The sequence below is a fragment of the Nannospalax galili genome, unplaced genomic scaffold (genome assembly GCF_000622305.1).
Source record: "Nannospalax galili isolate Female #2095 unplaced genomic scaffold, S.galili_v1.0 scaffold1217, whole genome shotgun sequence".
Taxonomy (NCBI): Eukaryota; Metazoa; Chordata; class Mammalia; order Rodentia; family Spalacidae; genus Nannospalax; species Nannospalax galili.
In genome coordinates this window covers 452811-475554 of record NW_008339068.1, presented here as the reverse complement: position 1 = coordinate 475554, position 22744 = coordinate 452811, and the positions used below count along the sequence as shown (strand labels likewise).

Sequence of the window (22744 nt, the reverse complement as noted above, 5' to 3'; positions counted from 1 at the left end):
GCTGCGGGCGGAAGCGGGACCGCCCCTCCCGGGATGAGAGGTGCGGGGCGGGCTCGCGCGCGCCTCTCCCGGCGCTCCGCGCGCGTCCCGGATCCCCGGCCCCGCCTCCTGCCGCACGCCGCCGGCCGCAGTCGCCGAGGGTCTCGACGGTCTCGGTATAGCCTCCTGCTGGAGCCGCGCCGGAAGCTGGGTGGGCCGAGGAGTGGCGAGGCTGAGTTCCGCCATGGCGCGCCAGGTAAGGCGAACGGTTACCGACCGACGGGCGCCTCGGCGGGGCTGCTCGGTCTGCGGGGCAGCAGGGCCGGGAAGAGCTGGCACCGCCAACTTTGGACCGGACTGAGCCCAGCCAGGCCAGCCCGATGCCCAGGATTCCATGCCCTGAAGTCGAGGTCCCTCCCCTTCTCCCCGGACACTTGGTCCTGGAGCTTTTCTCCACCTGGGGGAACTCATCCCCTTAGCCTTTTCAAGTACAAGTTATCCCCAGAGGTTGAGTACATAGGCCTCAGGGGATTCGGGGAATAACTAAGTCTGACACTTATTTTTGGTAGTATCCGGAATCCTGGGAAGTGGGGAGAAAGAAAACAGGATCCAAGTTTTTATGCTGGTAAGAGGTGACCATCCCTGAGCTGGAAAGGGAACCCATCTGCTGTTGTGGCCTGGGCACAGTGGGCTAGGTTGTGGGCTGCGAAGATGCCAGGGGGGAATTGCTGCGCCGCCTTCTGGGTGGACACTCGGGGTCAGCTGTGCAATTAAATTGTGCCCACGAGCGTTGGCCAGACTCAGGCAGCTGTGTTGGGGTAGTGGCTGTGACAGCATGCGGCTAGGCATCACTAGGAACCCACAAACATCTTGGGGACAAGGATAAGCCAGGTAAATGCGATGTGGTCTGGCCCTGGCAGTGTCCTATGCAGATCTGGCTGACAAGCAGGGACACTTTTGACTCAGATATACTTAGGGCCCCATCCTAAGGCCTTTTATGGGTTTCTTGTTCTGTATATGAGGGAGCTGGACCATGGATCGTTCAGACCTGATGTTCACACTGTGTATTTGCGTGGAGAAGATGGTCAGGAATGGTCTCCTGGAGTGCAAGAGCACAGTCTGATGGAGACGGGTAGAAAAGGCCTGCAGTCTTTGTGTCCAGTGTGACTACCAGAAGCTCAGGGCTCTGTGAGTGCAATCTGTACGATGGGGACAGTGAGCATGGTACAGGGTCTGATCCTGTAGCCTGAGGCATGCCAGGGAAATAGAGCGAGGCTGACAAAGACCATGAGAGACAGACCAGTCTTATGAGGACTGGAACTGCAGTTTCATTCTGGGACTGTGACACAGTAGAAGCAGGGTTGTAGGAGGCCCAGCAGGACAGCCGTGAGCAAGGAGGTTCCCCAGCTACAGCCGTCCTGCTCAGCCCCAGAAGCTTTTCTTCTGTTGGTTGGGGTCAGAGGTCTAGCTGACAAACCAGTGGTGGCTTTCCTCCTCCTGAAGAGGAGCATTTGTGTTCTCACTTGTTTACTCTCTCTCCTTCCCTCCCGCCCCACTCTTCCTCCACTTTCTTCCTCATGTAGCACAAACTGGTTTTGAATTCACTATGTAGCCAAGGATGACCTTGAGCTTCTGATGCTCCTGCTTCCACCCGGGACTACAGGCATGTACAACCATACCTGGGTTATATGGTGCTGAGGATCAAACTCGGGCCTTCATGCATGCCAGGCAAGTGTTTTACCACCTGAGCGAAATCCTCAGTCCTGTTCCCTCCATGGGAAGCCTCTGACAGGAGCACCGACCCTGCCACAGCAAGTTCCCATCCATGTTTTATAAAACCTTGTTGCTGGAGTTCCTTCAGAGGCTAAGATGGTGAGGGGCCTGGAAAGCATTACACACAATGGCCTGAAAGAGCTAGATATATTTAGCCTCGAGATAAAGAGGCCTCCAGAAGTCAGGAGTAGTGTGTGGAAGGGCCTGGGGTGACAGCAGTGCTCTGTAGGTGGGTATTAGGCAGACAGACCAGTCATAACACTAAATATGTCCCAGCATTTATTCTCAGAATTTCCTGTATTAATTCATTTTGTCTTTTCAGCATTCCTATGAAGTATGTTGTGATCCAGTATGATAGATGACTTTGCTAAGGCTCAGATGGATCAGCCATTTGGCTGAAGCCTCGTAACTAATGTGGTATTGTTCAGTGCACCCTTTATGTTACAGTTCTCAGGAGGACCAACTTATACTAAGCAGACTCACAACAAATGAATAAAGTGCTGTGAATTGACATTCCCCCAAATGTCAACTGTTAGAAACTTAATTCCCAGTCATGTGTTAATGCGACCCAGGGAAGGTTATTGGAACATGAGGACTCTATCCTCATGAATGGATTAGTAGATTGACTTGTTGAAGGAGTAACCTCATTTACAGAGTCTTTCTAGCTTGCTTACTTTGTTTTGCTTATGATGCCCTCCATGAAACTGTGATGTAGTACGAGATATAACAAGAAGGTCCTCAGCAAACATGGCCCCTTGACCTTGGACTTCCCAGCATCTGCAGCTGTAAGAAGTCAATTTATTTCCTTTATAAATCATCTTGTCTTGGGTATTCTCCTACAGCAATAGAAATGACTAAGACATAGAGAAAGCCAGTTGCTTTCTTTACAAAGAAAAATAGAGCTGACAAACTGAAAATACATGGTGATATAGCTTTTGAAATTGATGGCCACTCATATTGTTTGTATGCTACTATACTAAAATACCTGAGATGGATAATTTATAAAGAAGAGAGAAGGGGGCTGGAGAGTTGGCTCAGCAGTTAAAAGCATTGGCTGTTTTTGCAGAGGACGCGGGTTCAAATTCCGGCACCCACATGACTAAAAACCATCTTTAATTCCATGGAGTTCCAGGGGATCTGACCGCTTCTGTCCTCTGTGGACATTGCATGACACGGGTGCACTTACACACATGCAGGTATAACACTCAAGTACATAAAATAAAAAATTAGAATAAAAAGATCAGAGATTTCTCTTTCACAGTTCTAGATGCTGAGAAATCCAAGATCAAGGGATCAGCTTCTGGCAAGGTTGCCTTGCTGGGTGGATTGGCTACTTTTCTGCCACTGTGACCAGTGCTTGGCAGAAACGACCTAAGGGAGGATAGATTTGTTTGGGCTCATGGTCATTTGGCCCCTGTGCTTGGACAGAGAATCATAGCAGCAAAGTATCTGTTTTCATCTCTTGAGAGGCAGTGTGACAGGAAGGGCCAGGGATAATACACCCCAAGGACTTTCCTCCAGGTGAGTCCACCTTCTAAAGCTTCTATATCCCCCAAAATAGCTCCACCAGCTGGAGTGCAAGCTTTTAAAACATGAGCCTATGAGAGACATTTCAGATTCGAACCATAATGCTGTCCTCCCATAATGGAAGGCAGAAGGGCAAACGAGCACTAGAGAGAGAGAGAGGAAGAAAGCCGAGCCCATCCTTTAATCGAAAACTACTCCCCAGATACTCATCCACTCCCTTGATAATGGCCTTAATCCATTCTTGACCTCATTACTTCTCAGCACTGTTGTATTGGGGATTAAGTTTCCAGCACATGAACTCTAGGGCACATTTGATCCTAAAGTGAACCCTGTGTGGGAAGCCAGATGTTAATGCAGAGCTATCTCATAAACATAGAGGTTTGCTTGACAGCTGGCAGCATAGAGCTGTGGTAGCCTGAGCCATCACTGAGTTAGAAAGAGCTCTGCAGTGCAGGACCACTCATGTGGTCACAGCCAGGGACATGCAAACCAGTCCTCACGTTCCTGGTGTTCTTTATTGGGCTCAGTAGATTGATGCAGTCTGTGGAAGCACGTTCTCTTTAAACAGGGTAATAGCATAGATAAAGCTCTTCAGGTTCCAGGCCCTGCTGGGTGTGCCTTTCTGTGCCATGGCTCTGGTCACTCTGGTGACTGCATTCCCATGTTCCTTAACTATCACAGTGAGAGGGATGGATTATCAATAGGGGCTTCTATTCTGTTAGTTCTGTGATCCCCCCTTTAGTGTTCTCCAGTTCCACACATAGTTGTCTACTTAGTACATTAGGTAGTAGTTTGTTCACGTATTGTAAATTCATATTACTTTTAAAGGACATATATGTTGCTCATCACAAGAGCATCTGTACATGTTTAAACATAGTAATTAAAATGTGTAAGTAAAACATATGCCCATATGGATTCTGAGCCTGTTATCACAAGCCTGAAGATCTTGGAGATCTACAGCCTACACATGGTTTCTTCCCACTTGGTCAGCCTACATGGTTCCCAGGCCTTGGTTGGTAAGATACCAGAAGGGAGAAAGGAAAGGGGGTGTGGCAGCAGGGAGGACCACAGGGCAGACTTGGGGTAGGGGGGGTGCCCATGGAGAGACTGGGAAGTGACTTGGTCACATGCATTGGGGCATAAGGTGGCTGAGTATAATGGGCTTCTGTGTTGGGGTGTGGGGTCCCCAAGGGCACCTAAAGCTCAGGGGCTCCTATGAGGAGCCTGGGACCACCTGGCCACCAGGTATTTTGAAGGGCAGCAGTGTCAGGCCTGCCCTATTCTTGGTTCAGAACTTAAGATTGACCACATTAATTTTTATGACCAGTTGACTTTTTTTTTTTTTTTTTTTTGAGATAGGGTCTCCCTGTAGACACAGCTGGCCTGGAACTCACTATGTAGACCAGCCTGGTCTCTATCTCACTGAGATCCACCTGCTCTGCCTCTCAAATGCTGGGATTAAAGGTGTGCACCACTGTGCCTGACACAATTGACTTTTTTTTTTTTAAGATTTATTTTGTGTGTGTGTGTGTGTGTGTGTGTGTGTGTATGTATATGCATGCAGGTCCCTGTGGAGACCAGAAGAGGGCATCAGATCCCTTGGAACTAGAGTTACAGGTAGTCGTGAGCCACTTGATGGTGTGTACTAGGAGTCAAACCCAGGTCCTCTACAAGAGCAACAAGTGCTCTCAACCACAGAGCCATCTCTCTCATCACAGTTGGCTACCTTTTGTCTGTCCAAAAGCCAACAAGAAATGCAAATGGATCCCTGGGATGTTTACAGGGGGAGGATCTGAGATGTTCCTGATGGAGAATGGCCATAGGGGATTGGCTCTACAAGTTGAGCTTGGGGAAAGAGGCTTCTAGACTGCCTAGCAGACCCTAGATATGTTTGGAGCTGCTCAGTGAGCCACGAGGCAAAGGGCGCTGCCTCTGCTCTCTTGTGGGCCCCTAGACAGCTGGATGGCAGCAGACAGTACTAGAGATGCTTTAGCCAGATGTGTGACTGGAGCCTAACCACTTCAAAACGTCAGAGCTCTGGGTGTGTGACTACACAGTGGTAGCTGTCAGGGTGGTAGGCAGAGAATGGATGACAAGGCCACCAGTGAGTAGCCGTGACAGCTTTTAAAATCACTGAATTGAGTGGGCGAAGCACATAGTCGACTCTGCTTCACTGGGAGTCGTCATTCCCTTCACAGCTTCTTGCACAGTGTTTGTTTCTAAACCAGAAGGATCCTTCCCATCATTTCATTCTGTTGGTGAAATTTGTGCAAAGTTAGTTTTTGCCATAACTTAAATTCAAGCTTATCACATGCTGGTCACGTCTGGCTTCTCATGACTCTCTTAAAGTGCACTGAATGACGACTTTTAAAGAAACTAGGAGATGTTGCTTTTCTCTTACCACAGAGAGGTGATCATAGAAGGTAAATGTGTGGCGTTGCGGAGGTGAAGAACTTGGGTTCCCAAACTCCCTGGTTTTCTGAGTGTCTTCTGAGATCTCTCAGAACCATACCCCCAGTCTCTCAGTGCTAAAGGATCTGGGAGGAGTGGAGTAGGGAGCATGGTGAGATGGGACGGCTAGACTGCAGCGAGCAGGGCTTTGTGGACATCACCAGCTGCTTGAGCCTCGTGGTGGGTCCACAGCTCACCACAATTGAAGTGATGACACCTGGCCCTTGCTTTGTGGAGAGTTGCAGTCTTTTGAAGGGTGGGCATGACTGGGAAAGTGAAGGTAGGTTCTGCCCAGTAGCTGGGAACTTCCAGAAGTCTGGTAGTGCTGGGCTCACATTGGAGTTTGAAGATCAAGGGCCCTAGGCACAGGGCACAGGTCAAGCCTCTAAGCGCCTGGCTCACCTGCTGCCTGGCCAGTGAGTGAAAAAGGCTCAGACTCTAGGCTTGCAAGGCTGTGTGAGTTGTTCATTCCCCCCACACCCTTTGCTGTTGGGAGCCTACAACATAAAAATTGTGTATGCTTAATTCCTGACCATTATATTTCCCTGCTGAAAAGTATTAAGTGGTATTTTTCTTTGTTACACAGGTTGAACATCCCTAATCCAAAAATCTGAAATGAAAAATGCTCCAAAATCTAAAACTTTTGAGCACCATGATGCCACACGTGGAAGAGTCCACATCTGAGCTCCTGTGAATGATTGCAAAGTGCAGGCGCATTAAAAATACTGTATGAAGCTACCATCAGATTATCCATATAAAGGGCAAAATATAAGTGAATTTTGGTTTAGACTTGGGTCCCATTTATAAAATAGAACTCACTATGTGTATGCAAATATTTCAAAATCAAATATACAAAACACATCCGGTCCCAAGGATTTGGGATAATAGACCTTAGTAACTAGCTGGTTCTCCCTCCCTCCCTCCCTTGAGCGCTCTCTCTCTCTCTCTCTCTCTCTCTCTCTCTCGCTCTCTCGCTCTCTCGCTCTCTCGCTCTCTTGCTCTCTCGCTCTCTCCTATAATGCTAGTGTCCCAGGTCTTCATATATTCACAGGAAGTTTGCTTCTTAACTCAAGTGAATCTAAACTGGCCAAGTTTAGGGCTGGCTGGGCACTTAGGAATGGAGCCTCATTTTTCCTAGTTACATCTACAGTGACATTGTTTCCAAAAAGGTCATATTTACCAGGCGGGCAGTGAGGGCTTCAGCACATCTTCCTGGGCATCCAGCTAACCCTGGGGCTGTCTCTTTAGCCAATACCACTGTGTCCAGAGTCAGGTCCCACTCATGTCTCCACTGCGCCTGCCCGCAGTGCCCACCAAGAGACACATGTGGCTCACTGAGCTGAGGGCCTGCTGGGTGGGCCTTGCTGGCGTGGACGCAGCCAACCTTTCCGGAGACTGTGCCCACAGGTGCCCATCAGCTTCAAGGACCTGGCTGTGCGGTTCTCGGAAGAGGAGTGGCGGCTCCTGCAAGAGGGGCAGCGGGAGTTCTACCGAGACGTGATGAGGGAGAACTACGAGACCTTGGTCTCTGTGGGTGAGGGCCTGAGGACTCTGGAGTATGGGCAACAGGGGCAGGTAGAGGGGAAGGAAAGGGAGGTTGGAGACCATGGCAGGGGGCTCCAGAGTCTCAGTGGGACCCTAGGCCCTTCCAGGACCTGGCTTCCTCATCTGTGACTTGAGAAGTCTCAAGTGTGGAGAGGTTGAGGGCCTCCATTTCTTTTGTTCCCTTGTTTGTTCTGTGAACCAGAATTGTGGTCTAAGTACAGGGCTTTGGTGGGGGGCGGGGAGGGGGTCTGGTTTTCTGAGTTGGATGACTACAGGAACATGCATGGAAAGCCATACATAGATGAGCAGGGATCTGGGCCCTTTTCTGACTGGGGCCCAGGGGCAGGGGAGCTGAAGGAGGCAAAGGATCCCTGGTACTCAGAGTAACTGCCCCCTCTCTCCCCAGGAACAGCTGAACTGCTCCCCCTCTCTGCTTTCCTGTCACCCACAGAGCCTGGAGGAGCCACAGCAGGAGAAAGTCGTCAAGATGAGGGACAAGAACCCCCTTCAGGATATGGTCGCCAAGGTAAGTTCTCCCAGCAGACTTTGGGTACCTCCTCCCAGTTACCCCTCGCTTTGACTTCAGCTGACGCAATCCGGCCTCCCTCTGAGCTAGGGGCATGCAAAGAAAAAACCTGAGGTGTCACCCTCTGCCCCAGGCCCCTCCTGCGACCACTCTGAACCTGCCTGCAGTTCAGATGCTGGAGGTGACCCACAGGGCCCAGAGTGGGCGAGACCAGGGGCTTAGGTGATTTCAGGAAAGGCAGAGGGCCAGATGGTAGATACAGTACGCTTCATTATTGCCCTTGATGGAAAGGAGACGGGATGAACTACTGAGTAACCATGTGGAAGAACCATTCTGTTCCACACCTGCCTGAGCCCAGCCCTCCATGGGCCGTTTGCGTTCTCTGAGGGGTTAGGTGTGAGCCGACAACAAGTGCAGTGCATCCATCCACAGGACAGCCCCAGCATAGCCTGCACCTCACCGCCTTAGTGCAGCTGGTGAAGGAGATCCCAGAGTTCTTGTTTGGAGAAGTCAAAGGCACTGAAGATTGCCCTGAGAGTGGGGGCACTAGTCTGGATGGGGAGCGAGCCAGCCCTAGGGGTAAGTCACACAAGCTGCCAGAGCAGCCTCACTACAGTCTGCAGCGCTGTGTGTGGCTCGATTCTTAACCTCCTTGCTATGTGCCCATTCCCTGAGCTCTTGGGTATAGTGTGGAGCAGCTCATGCCTACTCATGACTGGTGCCCAGGGTTTAGCCACATGACAGTTATTTTCTGTTGCCTTGCACCTTACATGGCGGTGAGCAGCACGTTTGCCCCTACTAGGGGCCTGGAGGGAAGCTGAGCTTTATGGTGCTGGGGACAACTTACCATGTGGTGTCTTCTCCATATCCTTCAGTAGTTGTGGCAGAGGATACTCGCCCTCCCCAAGGCCTACTCAGTTGTCTTCCAGAGAGTCCTGCGAGCCAGCCCAGCCTGACCACCACACCCATGGGCAGCTCATCTTCCAGTGGTTTTCCTGGAGACTGGCCACAGGGGAGCCCTCTGCCTACCAGTGAGTCTGCCCCAGGGAGACCCAGCATTGAAAAGGCCTGGTCCTGGAATCAGGCCTTGGACTCTACACCCTTCTCATGTTCTCTCGAACTTCGTTTCCTCTGTAGCTAAATGGACTCAAAGGTCCCTGAGTAGGGAGAAAGCACACTTGGCCTCTGGTATACAGGCCAGAAGGTGATGCTCAGTGGCCATTCACCCACCCTGATCATTGAGGACTGTGTGTACACACAGAGGGAGGCTTGGACAGTTCCTAATGCATAGGCCTGGCAGGTAACTTACCTGCATACAGCTGGTCTGGTTCTCAGACACTCTCAGCCAAGCAAATAGCAGAACAAGGCTAGCCACTGGAGTTCTCTGGAAGGCTCAATTGTCTGTTCACATTTTTCAGAAGTTTGCACTTGCCTGAATGTCTGTTTGTTTTTAATTAAACATATTTAAAGGAGTACAGATTAAAATGGACATTCCCCAAATCTGAACCCCATGTAGCCTTGTGGTTTCAGGGGCCATCTGTTCACCGGCCCCACGTTAGGAGCATGAGTGGGAGACTAACCTGTGTTGAGGCTGCAGACTTCATTGGCTGAGCCAGGTTCAGAGGTAGGGCCAGGGGAAGGGTCTGGCAACATTCAGGGTCAACAAGTCTTAGTATTTACAGCTAAACCAGAAGGAAACAGGGAAAGGCCTCCAGACCTGCTAGAGCAAGCAAGCCCTCCATATCCAGCCCCCAGCACAAGACCAAGCCTCCAGGATTTAGCTGCCCCTCAAAGAGTTGGGAAGCTAGAAAAGTCTGTCCTCATGGGCACCAGAACTGGGGTGATCCTAGAGTCCAGAGTCCCCACTAAAATGGCCTTCTTTGTTTCCTGCAGTAGTAACTACTGACAAACCACAGCCTACAGAGAAGGAAGGCTCAGGTGCTCCAGGCCAGGATTCCAACTCTCCAACTCATAGCCTGGACCAGATCAAGAACCACCAGAGACAGGATAGGGGGACCATGGGATCAGGTGAAAAGCTTTCCTAAGGGTGGGGTAGCCTGGAGCTGAGCAGGGTCGGTGAAGGTCATAGTGCTCTCTGGTCTAGCCTCATGACAACCCTACAGGACTGGCCATGTCTGTTTGCATGGGTGAGTCTCAGCTGCCCAGAGACGGCAGGGATGGCTGAGGGTCTCCTGCCTGTCAGGACTACACTGACCTTGGCTGCCTTGTACGTGCACAGGAGCCTCTTCTGAGAACAGCCCCTTGCAAGGCCTCATCAACTGTCTGAAGGAAATCCTTGTACCTGGGCCCCAGCACCCTGAAGCAGCTCCAAAGAACTTGCCTCCTCCTCTCCCTGGCTTGAGTGTGTTGAGGCAGACCAGAGTTGAGGTGGAGCTGGGGAGCCTGCCCTGCTCAGGTGAGTCCCTGCTCAGGCCAAGGTCTTCAAAGTCCCTGGAAAGCTCAGGTTGCCATTTGTGGCTGTTTCTGTGCTCTGCACTGAATCATTACTTGAGATCATTACTGACTTGGGTGTGCCCGTGTCCCTAGAGTTGGGTGCCTGAAGCCCAGTAGCTCCTTCAAGGATAGGGACCGCAGGCTTTACCCTGGTTTCCTCACTATTATTTATTCCTCCTGATACGGGACTCCAAGAGAAGGACCGCAGTACTCAAACGTCACTTCCTGTTGGCATGGATGAGGCGTCAGAGTGCACACTGAGGTCTAGGCAGTACAGTGAAGCAGGAACACCACCTGGGGTCACCCTCAAAAAGCTGCTGAAGCTTTCAGCCTTCGTCTTACATCTGTAAAGAGGATAGCTGTTCACCCTTGGGGTTGGAGTGAGCTTAATTACAGAATTCCACTCACATGCATGAATACTGCATGTGTCTGTCACGGCCTGACCCACTTCAAAGTTAAGTTGTACTCAGTCACGGGAACTGCCTAGTGTAGTGATGAGCCAGCCCACTCCCTTTGGTTCGCAACCTATGTGATGCCATGTTCTGATGATGCCTGTAACTGGAAGGTTCACGTGCCCTGGTTTCCGGCCTTGTGGTCTTCTCACTGTACCCCAGGATGGTCTTTGTCTGTCCATCAGGGGGCTAATGATAAGGACTTCAGTGACACCTGTACCTTTTCCTTTAGTGAAGACCGAGGCAGCACTGGGGGATTGTCCCCTCCAGGGCCTGCTGAACTGTCTGAAGGAGATCCCAGAAGCCCCAGACAGGCGTCCCAGCCCCTCGGGAGCAGGGAACCCGCAGCTGCAGGAGGACTCAGGGGCGTGGAAGAGGAGTTCTGGAGGTAAAGGCCCCTTGCTCCGCTGGCCCCAGATGTCGTCCCTTTTGGTGTCCTTGCTTCAAGTAGAGCTATGGGTGACTCTTCACAACAAAATTTATGTGCCCTTGTCAGCATGTTGGTCAGAGAACCCAAAGTTGGGCCTCATTACTGCGTACAAAAGGCGAAACTGAATTAGTGCTTCATAATTTTATGGACTGACTCTTGTTAAGAGAGCTGAAAGTCCTAGAACTTTCCAGAAAGGTTATTGGAAGGGAGGGAGAAATGGAAGAGACGAGTTATAGCTCAGTAGACCATCATTGTGACTGGATTCCTAGCATGCATGTTTGGATAGGCGATGTGACTGAGTTTGGAGTTCCTGTGTCATGTTTGGCCTGGGCTCATTGGACAGCTCCCCATTATACACGAACTCCTCAGAACAGCCTTGAGAGGGTGGGCTTGAGCCACATCTGCTGCATGAGGACCAAGAATTGATTTGTTGCTGGCCACAGAGGGTTCACTTAACACCTCTTAGAACACTCTGGCACTCCCCAGAGGCAGTGGATGGCAGGAGTGTGACCTGGGTCTGTGCATGAGATTGAGAAGTTGTCATACCCAGAGCCAGTGACTGCTGTGGAGACAGAGGAGTCCTTCCTAATCCTTCCTAACCCTATAAAGGCTTCTCAGGATGTGTAGTGTGTGCAAGCCAACTTCCCAGCATCCATCTACCCTGCAGGGACAAAGCGCCCCCAGACTCCTCTTCCCCATACTAGTTATGGAGCCTGCAGTACGCTTGCCACGGTGAAGGTAGAGGATGGCTGGGCCCAGACTCCCCCAGTTTCAGCATCCTGCCAGCTTAGCAGGCAAGGCCACAGCCCCTACTCCAGTGGAGACACCAGAGAAGTCCGTGTGCCCCGCTGGGGCCCCATAGCTCCAGGTAAGTTCTGGGTTGGTTGTTGACCTCCATATCCCAGTGGGAATTGGTCCCCTGCCTTTCTTCAGAAGTTGTGCCCTGGGCCCACGTCCTCAATGCAGGCCCATTCTCAGGTTTCAGGACCTTCCTTTTACAGTGAAATCCTCTATGGAACTTGGCCTCTGTGTGCAGTGCAGGTGGCTCGCCTACTCTTTTCCTTCAAGTTGGGGATAGCTTTCTTTCTCCTGAAGAAGCAGAGAGCAGATCCCAAGTCCTTCATGGGAGGATCTCCTGTTTGCAGGTCCCTGGAACCTGCTGCAGGACTTATCACCCTGTAGAAGTGGGCTGTGGGCCAGCCAGCCAGGGGCCAAGCTGGGGCCTGACAAGCAGGCCAGAGCTCAGCAAGAGAAGGATGATTGGGTGGCCTCTCCTGTCTCAGCCAGCAGGACCTCAAGCTCACCCCTGGAAGCTCTGGAAGCCTGTCTGAAGGGCATTCCATCAGGTGGACCATCACCTGTCCAGCCGCTAGCTACCTCGTCGTCCCGTAGCCCCCAGCCAGGAGATGCTGGTTGTCAGAGGTTTGAGCTACAGCCCCAAGGATCTCACAGTGAAGGTACATGGGCCTGGGCCGACCTTATCTCTGTACACACAGTGGAAGAAGATGCCATGGGCACCATCTGCTCATCCTCTCTGAGCCTCCTGGAGTTTGTGCCTTTCTTCCCTACCTGCTCTGTGCCTTCCCCCAAACAGCTCCCTAGGTTGGCTCAGAGTAAAGTCTTCCCACCCCCTTTCCCGCTCTGAAGACTTCTTATTCACAAGACTATTTGTGGGGGCTTGGACTTCTCATCAGTGCCGTAGGAAACCCCAGAGAGGGAAGGGTTCCCTGGGGCTGGGTCTCCTGGTGCCAAGCACTCTTAAGTCCTCTTCTCCAGCAGCCTCTGCCTTGACCCAATTGTGCTACTCCCTGCAGAAGCTACCAGGGAGCCCCTTCTGCCTCTGGGCCTGCAGGGCTGCATGAGAGAGGGTCCCATTCGACCCCTTGGCTCCCAAGGTACGCCCACCAGCTTCTCCTCAGCCAGCAGCAGTGACGGGGATCTGGATTTCCGGAGCCCCAGGGGGAGCCAGGGGCAGCGGCCTGGAAAAGGTGAGCTGGACCAGCCTAAGGCTGGAGTCCTTTTTGTGAAAGAATGCAAGGGCCTTGCCTGCATCATGTCTGCCCCAGTCAGAAGAGCTGGGAATACCAAGGCAGGAGCAGACACAGGAGGTGGCAGGATGGGAAGAAGTCTAGTGACTTGGCTCCGAAGAGATGGATAATGACTGGTAGTGTGTTCTTTAAAATCTCCCTTTGCATTAAACGCTTCTTGATCCCAGATGCAAAGACGTGTCTGCGATACTAGCTGAGCGTCAACTTAGGGGGAATGGAGTTAGAGTTGTATAAGATCACCTTCAGAATTGTACTTCATAGCCTAGTCCTGCCAGAGTAAGTCACTCCAAGGACTGTGGATCTTGTAGGGCTCTCTAGGCATCCCCTTTTGACCTTTCCCCCCTGGATAATCTGGTCTGTCTTGTCCCATGGGTGGAGACCCAGTGCATCTGCCCCTGTCTGTGTCCTGACTGCGTCTATTGGAAGAAAGACCTGGAAATACAAAATTAACATCTGCCCCAAACTGGGGTGGCACCAACACCCCAGAGAATGACTCATTCTGGTTCATCTCGATGAGTTGAACAAGTTTATTAGGGGATACTTCAGGTATTGTGGACAGCTACATTTTCCCAAAGTCACCATGGCCATACCTACCAAACGCCTATGGCTCTGTCTACAACAGAATCAATATAAACCTTGGCTCAGAGTGCTGCCTAGTGTTAACGCAGCGGAGCTGACTGCAGGCTCAAACAACAGAAGGCATAGACAATACCAGACTCACAGATCTGTGTTTATGTGTTCCCTGTCCTGGTTATCAGATTCTACTGGTCTTGGCAAGCACTTCCTAATCATGGGGAGATGGCTTGTTTCTCTGCAGTCTGGCACATGAACAGCTAAGTGGCAACTTGCTGCAAGATGGAGTTACTCTGGCTGGCATTCAGGAGACTGATTTCACTACAGAAGCACCTAGTCTTCTCCTCCTGAGTACTACTGAGGGACAGCTTCTTGGGCCTGGGGTTTTCCCCTTTATATACAGCTGAAATGCCCTTCAGCTTTGAGGATTTAAAAAATTACATCTATTATTTGTGTGTGTGTGTGTTTGTGTGGTGTCTGTATAGGGTGTTCATGTGCCATGGCCCTTGTGTGGTCAGAGGACAACTTGTAGAAGTTGGCTCTAAACTTCCTTCTGTGTGGGTCCCAGGGATTGAACTTGGGTCCTTGGGATTGGTTGCAAGCACCTTTCCCTACAGTGGCTCACATTCCTGTAGGGCTGCACCAGCCCTACCTGATTGTTTCTTGCTTATAACCTCTGCCTGGGCCCAGAGTTGTTGACAGATGCCTCCTGAAGGAGTGTGGCCCCTGTTGTCTGCTTACCTTATCCCTCTAGAATTTCAGCTTGACTGCCTACTGTTGCTTGCACAAGACCCTGTCATTAGGAGTATCGTTTTTCCAGTGTGTCTGGCTTTTTCCTAGTTGAACCCATGAGAGTTAGCCTCCTGTGGCCTGGTGCATGCTACAAGGCAGGAAGGCCTGCAGGATTGCCCTCCTTGGAGGAGTGAAATCATCTGTAAGCACATGTTTTTATGGGTCATCCTGTGTGCCAAGCAGGCACCCTCACCATGATGACCAGTGTTCTGAGGGAGCCTGAAACCCGTGACTAGACTCCCTCATTCTAGCCTCCCAGGTAGACAACTGTGTAGGCTTCTTCTAGGACAGCCTGAGCTACCAGATCATGTCCTGTAATCTGTGTCTCCTCCCACTGCCCTAGACAGGACAGAAGAGGCAGGCTCTAGGGGCTCACAGCACCGGCCACAGCCATCCAAGACTGTCCATGTCTGATCTTCACAGGATATCCACCAGGAAGCTCCCCACTCCAGGGCCTAGAGAACTGTCTCAGAGAGATCCCTTTGCCCAGGCCTCAGGCTTCCTGGTCCTGTTCCTCAGCTGTGGACAGGGGGCTGAAGAGAGCGGAGCCCAGGAACTGGGCTGCAGCAGACAGAGAAGGTAACCTAGTAGTATCTTCGAGTGCCTGGGAGAATAACCCTCCCCACACTGTCACCTTGTCCACTGCTGCTCCTAGCAAGCCTCAGGCCAGATCACAGCTCAGCCGAGATGCTCTGGAAACTGGCCTAGACCAAGAGGCTTGAGGTCAGAAAGTCAGATGGTCACTTCTCCATACAGGCAGGCAGGCTCATTGGTGAATGAATGATGGCCAGAGTCCAGGATCCAGATGCCCCACCACCACTGGCTGCTGCTCCAAATGCAGAGCTAAGCCAGAGCTTTGCTGACCCAGTGCCTCTGTCATGGCTGTCAGCCCCTGTACCTTGGTGTCTGGGCACTGAGCTATGCAGCCTCTCAAATTCTATGTAGCTTGGGTTGCGAGTAAAGAGTTCCTGGAAGGTGTGGACTGGTGCTAGGGGAAACCTCTAGGCAGGTCATTCTCACACTTGTGTGCTAAAAACCTGGCAGTGGCAGAAATTCTGTGGTAGCATGAGGCCCCACAGGGCTGATGGGACTTTTCTCATTAAAACAGGGCAGAAGAATGAGGCCTGTGAGCCAGCCCATCTTGGACAGGGTGGGGGAAATGTACCCAGCAGGAATCTCCGTCTAGGCAGTCCTCAGATCTTCACCTCAACCTGCATCCCCACCAGCCACCCGGGGACCACCAAGCCAGGAGCATGGAGATGGCTGCCGGACGGTGAGCAGCCCTCCACGTTCACAGGCATGCTTTCCCTCCAGTTAGTTTTTGCCAAGGGAATAGCCTGTCTCTTCTCTTCCCTCCTCTTTCCTTCCCTTCCTTGGAAGATGGAATTGGACTGAAAAGAGGCAGTGTTCACTTCTTCCCCAGGGTTTCTGCAGTATATTCTGCTGGGAGTGATGGGCACCTGTGTACACTGACTATATCATAGCTCCAGCAGGACATTTCTAGTGGAAGGATGACTTAGCTCATCAGTGGGGTTTATCTAATACTCCCATCAGGTGCTAACTGGTCCTCACCAAACTGCTGGTCCTTGCATGGTTGCTGGGTAGAGGGTCTGCTAGGTAGAAGGTTGGTGGCTTATCCAATTGGAAAGGCAACTGGCTTGATTCTGGACCTGGATGGAACCTGACGACAAGTGGCATCTAGGGAGTGGATACTTCCAGAAAGTTCCCAAGCTCACTTAGCTAGGGACGTGGCCAACCTCTGGCTCTGTTTTTCTCAACTGTCCACAATCAGAAAATGAGTTGTCCAGGTACCCTGGAGCACAGGTGGGCTGTGGCTGAGCAGAAAAAAAAACCAAAAAAACCCATCCTGAGTGGCTGGCCATCAAGGCTAAGTCCTCCTGGTGGTATCAGATGATGGGCAGTGGACTCTTTTCTCCTTTGTATAGGGACAGCCACCATGCCTTCCCCGCTTCACCGCCTGGAGAGCTCTCTGAGGGGGATCTTGCCCGTGAGGCCCTTGCGCTTCACCTGTGTGACAGGCCTTGGCCCCAGCCCTAGCCCCAGCCCCTGCTCCAACTCCAGCTTTAGCAGCTCTGATGGAGAAGACCTGAGGCCAGAGCCCGCACTCTGGCAGCCACCCCTCCAGAGTGAGCCTGCTGGGGTGGGGGTGGGGGGTGGCAGTGAGCTGCTCCTGAAGTGCTTATCAGTACTCTGATGCCAGCTTGCTTATGACACAGAGAAAGACCACCTTCCCTCCTGTAAGGGTCCTGTCCCTCTGTCCTTTGTCTCTGGAGCGTTTCCAAGAGACGGCAGTAGCCACAGCAGTCTTGCTGAAGACTCTGAGAGACTAGAATCCAAAGACTGCGGCAACCTCAGTGCAGGTGAGTCTGGCGTCTTCCCTGGATGGTGGCCACACATTCCCCAGAGCGCCAAGGGACCTGATCGTGTTCTCGAATTCCACTGTCACTCTGCTCGCTCTCACCAAAACGTCCTGTATGTACACATGATGATGTGTCCTCTAACGTTTTTAAAACTTGGCAGTCAACAAAAGAAATATCAAAAGTGCTTTTTTTCATTGGTAAAGTACTTGTGTAGCATGCATAAGGCCCTGGGCTTGATTCCCAACATCATACAATTAAAGACCTGACAGAACTTCTTGGAGTTTGCCTAGAAGTCTGGAAATGTTACCTGCTGCTACAAGCCACTTTCACCTGAGCCGTGACCCAGAGTTTGCTCCTAACAGGAAGAGGACAAGGGATGGGAGGCAAGTCTCAGTCACCCAGGAGAGAAGAGGGTGCAAAGCATACCCAGCAGCCCAGCTCTGGCAGTGCCAGAGGAACAGAAGGAGGAGAAGAAAGAGGAGGTAGGGGCCAGGGAAATGGTTTGAAAGACTGGTCCACTTTGCAGGCCTTGGCCTCACCTATGTAGAACCCAGGTTGACCCACGTTCCTCGCCATCCTGGGGCTTCAGTGGGAAGTGGCAGAGTGGGCCCTCACATGCCGCAGCAGGCCAGCCTGCCAGATTTAGGCTCCCTGACATCTTGCACCTGAATTAATCCTTACTTAAAAATTGAAGATTGGGGGTGGTGCATGTCAGAACATCCCTATGTCGGAGGGGTTCTGGCAAAACAGTGTGTGTCCTTGTCCTAAGGGCTCTGTGCTCTTTCTGCAGAGGCAGCTAGGCACATATGGCCTGTCTCTGAGCCAGAAGAAAGCCCTGGGCCCAGGCCCAAGGGTACCGAAGACCACAGGGATGAGGCACCTGGGCATGGACAGCCCAGTGCTGCAGGTGAGCTAGTGGTGTCTCCAGCACTGGCTGTGCTCCAGCTCCCTATGGGGGAATCGGGACCCAGGTCCCAGCCTGGGGAGTTGAACACCCTCCAAGTTCATCTTGTGGGTCATGGGTAGGCAAGTCTCGCCTTTAAGCTACCCAGGTGCACACTTTGCTGCTCTTCCAGCTTTTTATGTACTCGAACAGGCTTTTCTTTCCTCAGATGATGCACCAGGCCACATCTTTGCTTTTATTTTGTGGGGGGTTTTGTTGTTACTGTTGTTTGAGATAAGATCTCACTGAGGAACCCAGGCTGACCTGGAATTTGTGATCTTCCTGCCTCAGCCTAGGTCAAATCTTTGCTTTAATTCAAGAACTTAGTGAGACAGGATGTGGGTCCTTGGGCCACTCAGCCCGTCCCCTGTCTACCACCCCTAGAGGTTGGAAAGGCAAGGACAGAGCCTTGACTAGGGCTCAGGAAACAGCAGCTCCCTCTTCAGCCTGAGCTGATGAGCCCCTGAAGAATGGCTGGGGCCTGAGCAGCAGCCTCCTATATAGTATGCCTGGGGGCGGGTAAGACCAGCTTCAAGAAAGTAGGGCTGTAGAAATCGATGATTTTCAAAAAGTAACATGTTTAAATTCCTCTGCAAGCCAGGCCTTATGGGGGCAGGATGTTGAATACACTAGTTAAAGAGGCTTCTGGGGCCAGAGACAGGGTTGGTACAACCTAAGCACTTTGATCCCATCCTTCCTCTGGTTTTAGCCATGACCCAAGGGAAGCTGCTCTCTGGGGACCCTCTGGAGCCACCCAGCAAGTCTACCCCACCCCCAACCATCTTGTGCAAGTTGCCATCTACCTCTCTCCAGCCACCATGTACCTGTGGCAGGTCCCTGCAGCAAGAGCTGCACAGCCTTGGCACTGCCCTCACAGAGAAGCTGGACCAGCTGGCGGCAGCCTTGGCAGGCCTGACTAAAGAAGTGGCCACCATGAGGACCCAGGTGGATCGGCTGGGGAGGCGCCCTCGGAGCCTGGGACCAAAGGGCCAGGCTTCTTGGCAATGGACCTTCATCCGGGGACCTCGCTGGGCCAACAGACCAGATCATAGACACCTGCCCTATTGGAGGCAGAAAGGCCCTACTAGGCCCAAACCAAAGATCCTGCGGGCACAGCCAGAAGGCTGCAGGACTGGAGACCGCCTGGGACTCTCCAGAGGGAAGAGCAATCTGATTTCTCAGCTGCCTCCGGATGCTTCCCTGGTAGAACCTTCCAGGCCCACCTGCAGTTCATCCCAGCAGACCTCCTTGGCACCCAGCTGCCATACTGTACTAACTGCACACCCCCTTCTGGGACACACTGGATGCCACCAGGGCCGCCTGTCCCCTTCAGTGCCTGCTGCCTTGGCCCCTCTTGTGACCTCACCTGCAACCAGTGCAGACACAGAGCCTCAGGCTGCTGGAGTGGCAATGATCAGCATCCCAAACCAGCCCAAGGAGCCAGGCAGCCTACTAGGGGGAGCCCTCAGGGAGGACCTCTGGGGTGGTGACCACAGGGACCCAAGGTGGGGGGCGCATTAACTGTGGTCCTCATCTGCGCAGCCTTGCTGAGGATGCACGTGGCCAGGATGCCCTGGTGTCCATCCTAGGCTGTCCATCTTCCTCCCCACTGGCTCAGCTAGCCCAGCCACTGCAGCTGCAAGTCTGGCCCTCTGTCCTGGCCAGGTCCCATGGTGTCTGGGCAGAAGCACTGGAAGTATTCCTCAGCCACACCTTGGCTTTCTTGGCTCAGGTTTAGTCAGCTGTTCTTTACCAGACCCATCTAGGTTCCAGGTGGATGCCATATGCACAGAGCCAGCTGCAGAGGGCCTGGAAGGTGCCTCTTCCTGACCCCCCCCCCATCTCAAGAACACTGAAAGGCTAGCCTTTGTCTAGGGTGAATACTTCACAGGTCTCCTGTCAGAAGTGTCTGGTCTGTGTTCTAGGCTGAATTTATCCACATGGATCTAAAACACTGGTTGCTACAGAAAGGCCCTTACTCCTATGGAAAGGTACTCACAGAGGAACACACGGAGGCAGAGCTGACTGGATTGTCATCAGTACATTCGGAACAAGGCAACTCCTGCACCTTCCCACATACGTAACTCAAGAGAATTGAGCAATATGCTGCTAGGTTGGGCACAGAATGCCACAGGACTCCTTGGGAGTGTTGTGTCAGTCTCTAAGAGCTGTTACAAAATATCACAGACTTAACCAGTCTGTACAGCTTGAACCAGGGGTCCAAAGTCCAGGTATTGTCAGGTTGGTTCTGCAGCCTCTGTGAGAGGGATCTGGCTCTGTCAAGGGCTGTCCTCACATTCACATGGTGGCTCCTAGTGCCCCCTTCATGTCAAGCTGTTTTGGGTGGGTACCCTCATCTGAGCTTGGTCTTGATTAAGACTGTCTAAGAAGCATCACATCCCGAAGTGTTAGGGAGCAAACATGGCCAGCCTTTTGACACTGTGACACTGTTGTCATCTACAAAGTTCACATTCAAGAACCATACAATTGACATACCAAAAAAAAAATTTTTTTTAAATCTTGCAGTGTTTTAAGTAAGTTTATGATCTTTGTGTCAGGCCATATTCAAGGGTATCCAGTACATGCAGCCCCAGCCCTTTGGATGCAAGTTGGACATGCCTGTTGGGTTTTGTAGCTCATAATGCATGTAAGGTCTGCCAGTCTGGGGTTTGGCCTGACACAAATAGATGTTACCCAGTCCACTGCTCCCCTGGTCACTGGGCTGTACTTGCCCTCAGCCCTAATAACTGATGGCAGGTCACTGTACCTACCACAGCTGGTCTGCCTACATTTACTCACCTCATGTCCTTCAGAGTTCCACCCGAATTCTGGATTGAACCTGAGGAGTTTTCAGGAATGATGCCTATACCCATGGTAGCTAGGAAGCCTGGGCCTGCTGCAGCCTGGCACAGTAGGCTGCTGTGTGCTGCGGGCTGCCTGCTAAAGCTCAGGCCAGCATGGCTCTGTCTCTGACAACCATGAGCAGTTCCTTATGGCTGCTTTGCCCTGTGCCACCCTAAAGTCATGGTCACTGCATGTGTTTGGAACCTGATGCCCCTCAGTGAGTGAGAGCAGGTGGCTGTGCCAGGGGCTTGGTGAATGGCCTAGGACAGAGATGGCCATAAGTGTTAAAGAGTGTAAGAAATCTACCTAGAAATTAATGTCCATAAGGCTGTGTGTACAGAAGACTAATTGAAACAAGTGGTCTAGCTCACAGCCTGGTTGTGGAGTAGAAAATAAATGACTGCAGCTCTCCACTTACTGAGGAGCAGGGTCTGGCTGCTTTTCCGATTAGAGTGATGCTGGGCACATTCAGTGCCAATAGAAAGGGTGAGACATGGGTTCAGAGTGAAGGAACAGGCCTCATGGACTTTTTTTTGTCCTGCCTGGATAGCAGGTCCTCTCCCTTCTAAGCAAGAGACTGTGTCCATCAGTGGAAAGGGACCTGTCATGCAGCTCTGTGGCACATTAAGCTGCTATGACTGCTTTGCAGACAACCAGCACATGCCTGAGTGGCCGGTACAAGTAAGCCAACAGCATCACATGACTCAGTTGGCAGAGCTGGACCCAGTCAGTGCTGCCCTCTGTGACCTGGCCAGTCGGATGGTATAACAGGTTCAAAGAAAGTTTAGACTGGAATCAGTAACGGTGAACCGTGAGATGTTCCCTGACATGCAGTTCCATGTACACTGTAGGACACTGGTCTTCAGGTCCTGCTGCTGCCATAGCTGTTAACTGAGGAGCTTGCTAGTATATAGGCACTTCCAGTGCTTGCACAGGCTTGTTCCAGAAGGAAATGTGGCCACTCTTGTGGGAGGACCCGTCTAAACTAGATGGAGATCTAGGAACCTTGAGGCGGTGGCCAGAGAAGGTCTGCCTCCCCATTGTCCTGGTACATTGCCTTTGACTACTCTTAGGTGGGGACCTTCTCTCCATCTCTGTGGAGCTTACATTAGGGGTCCATGTTCACCTGTCCTCTATCTGCCCAAATCCCCATGGGGTTGAAAAGCCGGAGGGTCCTGCTCACTGAGCAGACTGATAGAAGGAAGATGGGCGGGCGGTGGAGGGAGCCACAGGGACCACCATTCACTGCCTGCAACATCCTGCAATTCACTTCCACCTTGAAGGAGTGTAGCATGTGGTGACCAGACTTGACTTTTGACTTTCTGGTCTCTGTAATTTAAATGTGGCTCTTATAAATAACCCATGATTGGATTTTATCTTATAATCCATTTTGACAAATTCTGTTCTCGGAGCCCTTAACGCACTTAAATGGTATGATTGCTGACACATTTACTTTTGAACATGCCATCTTATTTTGTGCTTTGTCCCACCAGTTCAGGGGTTTGGGGTTGGTTGGCTGGGTTGCTCCAATGTTTTCCTCCTTTCCTGTCTTACTGTATATTGACTGTATGGTGGGTTCAAATTTGTCTTACTCATTCCACTTCTCCCAGTTTTATCCTTTCAGAGAACCAGAAGGGAAACATCCGAATTCACACTCATGTTAGGAAGATTTGGCATTTTCCCAGAAATTGATAGGACAAACCAAGAAGGAAGCAAAATTTGAACAAGCTAATAAATTTGGCATGGTTGATGAGTGTTAGACACTGCACCTCAGGGGCTGTTTCCAAGCACACAAACAGCATTTGCAAAACTTGTCCTAGTTGACTAAGCCCTTGAGCAAGTTTAAACAACTTTCAAAGTATTGATAGAGCTGGAGAGATGGCTCAGTTATTAAGAGCGCATCCTATTGCAGAGGACCCAAGTTTTAATTCCCAGCACCCACATCAGGCAGCTTAGTAACTGCCTGTAACTCCACCTCTAGGGGCATTGGATGCACCTTCATCTGCAACACGGAGTGCATTCTTTG

At 51.6% G+C, this 22744-nt stretch overlaps 1 protein-coding gene across 9 annotated transcripts; it reads left to right on the top strand.

Moving 5' to 3' along the window:
- On the top strand, window positions 1-22166 carry Krba1 (KRAB-A domain containing 1). 9 transcript variants are annotated; one of them, XM_008833799.3, is made up of 19 exons: window positions 101-235; window positions 6317-6457; window positions 7138-7264; window positions 7727-7801; window positions 8234-8380; window positions 8677-8832; window positions 9695-9829; window positions 10041-10217; window positions 10940-11095; window positions 11805-12005; window positions 12421-12594; window positions 12952-13125; window positions 14974-15129; window positions 15659-15823; window positions 16497-16697; window positions 16788-16931; window positions 17294-17413; window positions 17722-17838; window positions 18584-22166. In XM_008833799.3, the coding sequence occupies exons 2-19, from the start codon at window positions 6425-6427 to the stop codon at window positions 19393-19395; spliced, it is 3270 nt and encodes a 1089-aa protein (XP_008832021.1). In that variant the 5' UTR covers window positions 101-235; window positions 6317-6424; the 3' UTR covers window positions 19396-22166. The 9 variants fall into 9 exon arrangements, with proteins under 9 accessions (XP_029419767.1, XP_008832019.1, XP_008832021.1 ...); XM_029563908.1 differs by having other exon boundaries at window positions 7682-7801; window positions 8680-8832; window positions 9698-9829; XM_008833796.3 differs by having other exon boundaries at window positions 7682-7801; window positions 8680-8832.
- Window positions 22167-22744: the final 578 nt, after the last annotated feature.

Bases quoted from the DNA above. Each gene is read 5' to 3' on its own strand.
- Krba1 (XM_017798361.2), top strand. From the start codon at position 6,425: ATGATTGCAAAGTGCAGGCGCATTAAAAATACT. The intron at 12,595-12,951 runs GTACATGGGCCT...TACTCCCTGCAG, and splicing joins CCAAGGATCTCACAGTGAAG to AAGCTACCAGGGAGCCCCTT. The intron at 13,126-14,973 runs GTGAGCTGGACC...TGATCTTCACAG, and splicing joins GGGGCAGCGGCCTGGAAAAG to GATATCCACCAGGAAGCTCC.